Source organism: Populus euphratica, unplaced genomic scaffold (assembly GCF_000495115.2).
Source record: "Populus euphratica unplaced genomic scaffold, PopEup_1.0 scaffold1579.1, whole genome shotgun sequence".
Lineage (NCBI taxonomy): Eukaryota > Viridiplantae > Streptophyta > Magnoliopsida > Malpighiales > Salicaceae > Populus > Populus euphratica.
In genome coordinates this window covers 13,190-23,398 of record NW_011501430.1, presented here as the reverse complement: position 1 = coordinate 23,398, position 10,209 = coordinate 13,190, and the positions used below count along the sequence as shown (strand labels likewise).

Here is a 10,209-nt window from a genome sequence, read left to right as displayed (position 1 = left end):
AGTCTTGATTAGAAGCAGACTACAAGGAATCTTCACAGAAACCAGGCTAGTAAAATTATTTATTGTCATTGTATTCGGAAGATGGAGCAGAGAAATTGCTGTCGTTCAAATCAATATTACTTTACCGTATTGTTTGATTAATATTCGAAGATAAAAAGAATTTAAATAAAAGAAATATAAATATATAGTTAAAAAAAAGCAAAAATATAAAATAAATTTATCTTTTAAATAATTTTATAGTTAATTTATGTAGATATCCTCTCCATCTTTATTTTTTTCACTATAGCAAGATAAAAATCAAACTCTATCTTTGTAAAACAAGACTAAAGTTAAGCTACTGACAACCTAACTTTCATTGCTTAAGCTAAAAAAAATAAAAAAAAAACTTTCTCATTTCATTGATTAGGCAACATGATCACCCATAACTGTTGTAAAGAATTTACACAAAGCATTCTTTGTTCTATGCTCGCTATTGCTTGTCGGCATTTAGCTGAAGCGAAAAGCTTCGAGAAGAAAGAAGTCTTGTTACTTCAACTTCCACATTCTTTTCACAGTCAAGCCTTTTTAAATATCACTTCGGATAAGAACGCCCCTCTTCACTAACCAATTCCTCGATGACCAAATCTTCATCAACTTTGGTGCATGACCGCTGCATTCTGACGCCGCTTATGCTATTTCTGGAATCCATTATTTCATTGAGTGAAAGCCTCTTCTTTGATCCTGGATCCGGCCTTTGTTTTGGCGCACTATGAGACCTCAATTTGGCATTAAAGGATTGCGTGTTTGCCATGTAATTATGGAAGTTCGAATAAGGCTTAAAGTAGGCATCTCCGCAAATGCTCCTTGCTGGTGTGGCAGGGGCATTGCACCTGGCAGAGTTTGCAAATCTTGGAGTACTGTGTGCAGTGGAGAACCTACATTCCTCGCCTGTGAAGTACCACTCAAGATCTTGATAATTTTTGCACTCAGGGATGGAGATTCTAGCTGGTGTAGGACAAGGAAGAGGTGACGAGATAGCCTGGTAGGGAAGTTCTTCACCACATTCTGATAGTGCAATATTAATCCTACGAGATCTTGATCTTGGCTTGTAGGTGTCAATTTCAACTATCTTAGGGCTTTCATCAAATACATTCGTGTCATAAGATGTGGATAGCCTCTTGCTGTGAAATTCACTTCTCATATCATCAAACCTCTCCTGGAACCCAAAAAGAATTAAAAAAAAAAATTCACCACAATAAGAAACGGGACAGCCTATACAAGAATGAAAATATGGTTCTTACCAAGGATTTTCGTGGTCTGTGTTTAGAAAATCTATTCTCTTTGTTCAACGAACGACGAGCATGTTGAGATAGAACAGAATTTTGAGCTCTTATGAGAGCTTGCATGCTATGAAGAGTTGCAGCAGCCCGTTTTCGGACTAAATAGCCCCTAACAACAGCTTGTAGCTTAACCAGCCCTTTCAACGCGCGAAGAGCTTTTCGGGCCTGAGAAATTAAATAAAAAAATAAACTCATTAGAAGCAATTAATCCATAAAAACACATTGCGATGAATTTCCAAAAGAATTACTCTACATCAATTAAAAATGGTAATTGAATGGCATGGAAAGAATTTCCAATCAATAGTTCAACCATAAAGGCATAGTTTAAAATTCAAATTTCAGATTCTGGAGAGGGGACCATTTAAAATAGGTCAAACTGAAAGAATGAAAGGAACAAAAGCAAAATCAATGGCCATGTCAAAGAAAACTTGGAAAACATACGAATATTGATTTACCCCAGAAAACATATGTACTGTTCCATTAGCTATTGTATCTACTTGTCCTCACATATGATGGTAGGACAAATGTACAATTTAAGGAAAGTATAGTCTAGCACCACCTTTGATTAAATCTAAAGCTATCTATCTTCATTACCATGTTAACATGAATTTTATTTTATTTTTAACAAAAGAAAATGATGGTGTCATTTTGCGTAGCATTTGAACTGGCGCTTCTAGGTTATGACAGCATCGAGAAAAGCAAGATTCAGTCAAAGCAACTTTTCTTAACCATGTCAATTAGCATATATACTGTTTCATTACCCTCATGTTTCACAGCTTTGAAGCAAAGAGTAGAGATAAAAGCATCAACCAAGAAAAAAAATTGTACCATTGACATAATAATGTAAGAAACTGAAAAAGTCTAGAAACATCTCTCATTACCGTGAAAAATATTCAGCAGCATCTGCAAAAACCAGATATAGCCAGATCGGATAACCAATTTTTAAACTTGAATTTTTGAGCCCCTGAAATGCAACACATCAAAATTCAAGAATTCACTTACCAAGTAGCCTCTAAAGACAGTTTGAATTTTTCTTGCAGCCCATTTCTCCTTCCCTCCACCAAACAATGTGCCTCTGCCATGGCTGGTGAGCCTCACGACGGCAACCGCTGCCTGAGCTGCAGCCACTGCAGCATCAGCTGCTGCAGCTGTGGCTGCTGCCACTGCAATCGCATGCTTATTCTGCTCTCTTTCCGTCTCAGAAAGGGAGGAGCCGAGCCAGGCAGCATCTTTCATGTTCCCTGAAAGAGTCGCTGGAGCGTCGTCCTTCCCTGATTTGGAAAAGCTCCACCTTTTCTTCTCTTTCTTGTCACTTGAAATTGGTGTGGCAACATCGTCTCTTTCTTTATCTCTGTCTTTCTTCATGCCCAATAAGCCCTTTAGCCACCTTGTAGCTCTGCCCATGGTCAACTCTTATCTATTTCTTTCACGGACCAACTTGAAGTGACAAAACAGATGGAGAAATGATACAAGTAGCCAAGAATCCCATGTACATAAACAATGTATTAAAAGCTCTGATATAACAGCACCGATTTGGAGTAAGAGTGTGTTTAAACTTTTTTTAACAGTTTAAAGTGGAAAGGAGTAGGACAAAGAAACCTGTGTCAAAGAACTTTAGGGGCCTGTGGCTATTTTGAAGTGTGAGAAATGGACAGAAAAAAAAAGAGGTATGACAGGAATATTTGTATAAGAGGGGTCCTCAAGAACAAAATGTGTGTTTCAAAAACTGAAAACAAAAGCCCATGAGGGGTGTTTATAGAGTGTAGAATATCAAGAACTGCAAGATCTTTAGAATCTTTACAGGTTGCAAGCAGAGAAGTGAAGAGAACAGTGTGGGAGCAGTATAAGAAAAAACTTAAAACAAATATATAAAGATTAGGTTTTTTGAAAAGAAAATCTGACACAACCTCGTGAAAAACTGTATTACAAGACAAAAGGAGGTCACAGAAAGAAACAGAGAAGCAGATTCAAAAAAACGTTAAAAAAATGTTCAAATACTCATGAGGAATACACAAACAAGAATTAGAAGACAGAAAAGCATACAAGGTGAAAACTTCAACAATAATAATTTTTGTTACAAAGGCAGAAGTATATTATAAATAAACATCAAAGGTTGGAGACATGAGGTAAAATCTACTTACTTTCTCAAATTCAAAAAAGAAAAAGAAAAAAAACAATAAAATAATTATTTTAAGGAAAAAAAACAAGCCTATCTCTTTAAAAAAAAATTCTCCTCACTTTCTTTCATAAGAAAATATACATCTCTCGATGAATTTATGGAGCAACGTGAAGTAACTATGCCCACTGACCATCCCCTGTATCAATTCACCTTAAAGCATTTCTTTTTCAAAATCCGTTTTGAGTATACCCTCTCTCACAAGATACCCTCCTCTCACTCTCTCCTCTCTACAGTAAGAAAGTTCATTGAAGACGCACAAAAGGTAGAAAGGCCCATTAAAGGGATGCTTTTAATAGGTTCTCTCAATTCCAAAAGAATGAGTAAAAAAGAAAAGCTGAGATCTTCTCTTTCTCTGCTGGGTTAGGAGAAGATAATTATATGATTTGTGGCTCCGTAAAATATTTTATTTTAGAAATATATTAAAATAATTTTTTTTTATATTTTAAAAATTATTTTTAATATTAAACGTTAAAATTATCTAAACTATAAAAAATTTTATTTTAAATAAAAATATTTAAAATTTAAGAAAATGTAATTATATCGCATTTTTAAATATACCCGAAATAATATAATAGGAATTGTTTTTAAGATTATTTCTGTTAAAAAGTATTTTAAAATAATATTTTTTTATTTTTTAAAATTTATTTTTAATATGTATCAAAACTTTAAAAACCTTAAAAAATTAATTTAAAATTTAAAAAATTTAAAAACATCATCCAACTACAAAATCAGACACGGCACAAGCCTTTCAGTTTGATTACTCAAAATCAAAAGGGAGTTCCGTTCTGCAAATGGGGTTTTGATTATTGTAGATTTGGAATCCTTTTTGGCAAATAAGGGCATTGATGGCCTTAAGAAGAGAGAGAAGAAGAGAGTAAGAGAAAGGTTTAATGCCTCCATTAAATAATTTCCTGATTCTTGGGATATTAAAATTATTTTCCATAATAGTAGCAGTTACTGGGGTTTTGAAAGTTGACAGTTAGTGTTAAAGAGTTTGAGAGCGAGGACTAAATAATACTTAAATCATCATTAAGTAAATTAAAAATTTTGATTTTTAAATTTGAAGGAAAATCTTGATTGTTGATCCCTTGACTGTGAAACCTTCAACCGAAAGAGATCATTCATCATCATGCACAATTATTATCAGTAGCAGGTGATGTTGATGGAATAAACTCGATAGGAAATTTGAAAGAATTATTATGGAACCAACTTGTCTATCCTAACAGTGGGAGGGAAATTCAAAAGTAATGATAGTACAGGTATATGTTGGACTGTCGGAGTAGCTAGCTATGTTCGCCGAATGGAGTCTCATGACTAAAACTATTCTAACGTTGTTACTGCATCTCCAACCGAAAACGCTACTTAAAGGAGTTGAATTTGTAATATGATTTTTTGAATAGTAAAAATATAATTTTTTTTATTTACAAACACTTTAATGACATTTTAATGGTAAAAAAATCATTTAAAAAAGTTAATTATATTTTAATATATTTAATACATAACTATTTTAATAACTCGATATATCTTTGGTTGACTTGAAGAGTATAAAAATAAATTAGATGATTTTCAATCAATACAATACTAAATAATAAAATAAAAAATAATTCAATTAAAAAAATAATTAGAATCAGCTTATATAAACTTGTCAAACCCGTAATATGGATTATAAAACTAAAATAATTTCATAAAAACAAACTGAAAAAACTTAAATTTTAAAAAAGATTAAAGGAGGAAAAGAACTATTATAAAAGAAAACACTATTTCAATAAATGTGTTTTAGCATTTTTGCAAGATATGTAAAAATATTATTTTTGTAAGAGAAATCTAAAATAGCATTTTATTTAGCTTTTTTTTTAGAGTATGAAAAATAAACAAAGAAAAACTAAAATATTTTATTTTTATTTTTAGCTCTAAATTTAGCATCTAGGTTAGAGTTGCTCTTAATCCTTCTCAAAAGAAAATGTTATTATTTGTCACTGGTCATGAATGAAATTTTTTTTTTATTACTGTATTGGTAAAAAATGTAAGAAAATTATTTAATAACAAGATATCATGTTAAACATCAAATTCAAAACTATATAATTTAAATTATATGATAGATTTGCATTTCTGCTTGAATTAGCGTATATTTGCTATTGCATTTAAAATTGTATTTAGGCATGTTTGAAAGTGTATTTGGCTTAAAAAATATTAAATTAATATTTTTCTTAGTGTTTCTAATGATTTTAATATGTTAATGTTAAAAATAAAAATAAAATAAAATAAAATTATTGTAATATATTTTCATACAAAAAGTATTTGTAAAAAATATTTTGCACTACAATATTAAACACTCACTTGATGGTGTAATAGAGTGATCCAATTTTGATCATATCAATTTTGTGTTATCATAATCATTGTAATTATATTAATTTGTATCGCTTTTAGGTTGAAGAAAAAACTCTGGGTATGTATTAATTTTTAATAGATGATAAAATATTTTTAGTTAATATTTAAAGTTAGTAACACATAAATAATACATGTATCTTTATCATAGAATATATGAGAAGTGATTGCATTTAATTATTGTATATTGATTAATTGATGAAGATTTATTTACTCTTATTTTACATATTGTTATAATATATAGTGATATGATCCAAATAAGATCAAATTTGGATTTTGATAAAAAAAAAAAATTATCTAGTTTTATGATATTAGGCATAACTTTCATTTTGATCATTAGATTGAGATGAAATTTTTATAGCCATTTTTGAACTTTTTTTTTTCATGGTTAAAATTTCAATTCAGTTAAAGGATTGTGAGAGATTATTTTATAAGATCAAAGTTACTGGACGAATCTTATCAAATCTATCTATCTAGACCTTTGTATATTATTTGGACTATATTTAGTGTTACAAAAAGAATTTTGTTGATATGTTAATTGGGTCGGAAAGTATATATCCGTACTATTTTAGGTGATATGTGATAGGCCTACTAATTTATTTGGACTAAAAAGAACAATATATTTGAAATTAGGACTAAAATATACCAAGAATATGCGAAAACTAGAAAAATATTGTTTTATTATGTATTATGGATTTTAGTCAATATAAGGATTCCTTAATACTTTTAGAAACTTATGTGACAACTATTGGGTTAACTATTCTAGAAGGAATCCGTGTCAAACAAATAAATATCTATGATAGTAAATATTATTTATAGTTTGCAAAGATTTCATATTTATTATGGAATGTATATAGTGACAAAGAGGTTTGGAACTCTTTCGTTGTTTTTATATTTATTTATTTTATAGGATTTTCTAACACATTAAAAAGACTAAAAGGAGGCAATTTAAAGAAGAAAATTTCAATAATTAAAACAAAGTTTCATAATTAATTTGGAGCATGAAGTTTTGGCAAAGCCTTCAAGAAAAAAGCAAAGGGGGAGTTTCTATTATGCACGGGGATTTTAAGCAAGAAGAATTTATTTTATGATGTTTTTATTTATTTATTCTAGTGAATTATTAGCTATTAACTTTATTCTAAATTGAGTTTGTTTTGAACCATGAGATGTTGTTTTAGAGTTTATTTTAATATTAAATTTGAGTTAGTTGATCACTAGATAGGGTTTTTTAGCTTGCAATCCAAAAAAATCCATTAGTATTATATAAAGAGGACTATAGATTGCTTTTATGATTGCAAGTTTTTGCAGCTATAATGATCTTAAAAAATATAATTTTTTAGTTTTTGCAGCTATAATGATCTTAAAAAACATAAAAAAAAATTTGTGTGTTCCAAACAATTTTTCTTTATAAAAATAAAAATCATACATTTATTTATAAAAAATTAACTTGTTTTATAATATTATTTGCATGCTTCATGTTTGTAATTTATTTATAAAAAATTAACTTGTTTTATGATATTATTTGCATGCTGATATAAAGTTATCTCTATAACGTTTTTTAATAACTTTTGGGTTTTAGGTATATAATTATTTATAGGTTGTAGTTTTAGATTATATATTTAGCTTTCAAATTAATTTTTAATTTTATTATGGATTGTACAATAATAAAACCAAGATATTCACATGGATTGGATAGTTAAGAATTTATTCTTTTATTGCAGAGGAGAGAATAGTAATTGAAAAGGCGAACCACAAATGAAAATCTACTTCCATTTGCTTCAGAGAAGCAACTTATAAAAGTAGCGGAATGAATTTAGAGGCTGGTAAATAAAATTTTTGAAAATTAGAAAAATCCCCCTTAACTTGTGAAAAATTGTAGGGTATTTTTACAAAATAGTCACCCCAAAATCAAAGTTACAGGTGTTGCTCCCCCATTATGACAAGTTTGGATTCATGCTTACCAAAGAAAGCATGGATTGCTACAAGTACATATTTTCTGAGAAGAAAAAAGCTTTTATAGTTTTGCATGCAAAGCTAGTTCTTCGAAAGATAATTAAATATATTTTAACAATGTGTAACATCTCCTAGCAAAACAAGGGTACCATACTAGTTAATATTATTTAGCGTATTGAGTAACTCTTTGAAATGATTGACAACCTTATATGTAATTATGTTCATGGTTGATATAAGAATGTTTTGTATTTTATCTTTTGGGATGCCTAACTGCCTTTTTAAATTAAAGTGTATTTTGGGGATTAATGATATGCATATTCTTAAATATTCTTTTAAAATATTATTTTACTCCTAAAACTTAAAATATTTAATTTAAATGAAGATTCTAATCAGACTATTATTTTACTCCTAACACTTCAAATATTTTATTTAACAATATGATGTTTTTTTTCAAGTAATTATGCTCATAAGAAGATGCATATTACATTTATATTTTTTTTATTAAGTCTACAACACTTTTTTTATTGTTAGAAAAAAGTAAGGATATGTTAATTTATTTAATGTGAAAAATGACGATATTGTAATCATTTTATTCTGATTTTTCTCATTTTAGAAGGAAGTTACATTTATTGGTTTGTGGGATGTCTCAAAGAATATTAAATTTATGAAAAATCTATAATTTTTAGCAAACCAAACATACTATATAGGAAATGTTTAACATGCAGGTTCTTAAAAATCTGTCTAGACTGTGATTGTCGAGAATATAATTGTTAGCAATGTAAATGCTGAGAAAGTGATATTTGTGTCTAGTTCAAAACAAAAGGTCCAAGTAAAATGTCTTTATTTTGTTTGATTTATTCTTGAGAATTTCATGAGAAATGCAAAAAAATTTAATTTTTTTAATTTAAAATATTTAATTTGAAAATAACATATTTTTTTTAATATAAATACTTATATTACTTGGTTTTTAAAACTAATATATTAAAATAAATTCGACAATGAGTTTAATTTTATAAGATAATAATAATTATTGAATAAAATAATATATCTATAAAAAAATTACATAACATACATAATATATTAATTATTTTGGTATTGAATTAAATTCTTCAATGTCACATTGTGATGAATACAAGATTCTCTAAAATAAAAATAATAATAATAATAGACTTGCTACCTAGTAATTAAAAAAACTAAAAATTCTAAAATAGATACTAGTTTTAAAAATTCAGATATTGGTTTTGTTATGTCTAAGAACGATCGATTTCACTCTTATTGCGTCATTTCGAATGAAAGATTACTTTCACTATATATTTTCTTCAAAATTTATTCAATGAAAGCTATTAATTGTATAAATCCATTTTTGAGCATATTTTTTTTCATTTTATGATATATATATTTTTAAAAGGAATGTTGAAAACTCATCAAGAAATTTGGTGTTAGTCCTTAAAAATAAAAGATTTAATCTTTTTTCTTTTTAATGAACACTTTGACATTGATCCTTAAAATAAGAGATTCCATCAATGTTTTTGAATTTCAACGAAAATCTAGAAGTTAATCTCTAAAAGTAGGAGATTTCATAGATTTTGAATTTTTAATAAAAACATTTTGAGGTTAATCTTTAAAATAAAAGATTTCATTGATTTAGAATTTTTTTTTAAAGCATGATATTAATATCTAAAAATAGAAGATTTCATTGATTTAGAAGATTTAATGTAAAAATTGACATTAATCCATAAAAATAAGATATTTTATAGATTTTTGGACTTTCACAAAAAATTACAATGTTAATCCCTAAAAATAGAAGATTTCATCAATTTTTGACAAAAGTTTTTCACATTAATCCTAAAAATGAAAGATTTTTTTTTTTTCTGTTTGGACTTAGACAAAAAAAGATGTTAATCTCTAAAAATATAAGATTTCATTGCTTTGAAGAAAACTTTGATTTATTTCTTTTAAACAAAACATTTAATTTTGATATTGACTAAAACATTTAATTTTTTAATCAACAAATTCTCAATAAACACATTTAAACTCTAATATAAAAAGTTTCGAGCCTCTTGTTATTCATTCATGCATTATTTAAGAAAACAAAAAGCATGCATTTAGCTTATGAATTTCACATTTATTATAATAAAGGATACTTAGCCTGCACTCTAACAAACTAAGCAAAGAAAACATGTAACATTAAAATTAAAGCATAAAGAAACTTTAAAAAATTGAATTTTTAAGTTTCTAAAACATCTACTTCCAAGTTAAAGTAACTTAAATTAGATTATAAAAACCCTAGATTGGAAAAGCCCTAGATTGTCATGTTCTCCAAATCAAAGGACATATATGTCTTCTAACCACAACAATAGATTGGAACCTAGA

At 27.9% G+C, this 10,209-nt stretch overlaps 1 protein-coding gene across 1 annotated transcript; it reads right to left on the bottom strand.

Moving 5' to 3' along the window:
• Window positions 1-286: 286 nt before the first annotated feature.
• Window positions 287-3,816, bottom strand: LOC105117875 (protein IQ-DOMAIN 14-like). Its single transcript, XM_011015666.1, has 3 exons — window positions 2,322-3,816; window positions 1,281-1,484; window positions 287-1,195 (listed from the first exon to the last, which is right to left on the bottom strand). Exons 1-3 carry the CDS (start codon window positions 2,721-2,723, stop codon window positions 572-574), a joined length of 1,230 nt encoding a protein of 409 aa, XP_011013968.1. The 5' UTR covers window positions 2,724-3,816; the 3' UTR covers window positions 287-571.
• Between the last annotated feature and the right edge of the window lie 6,393 nt (window positions 3,817-10,209).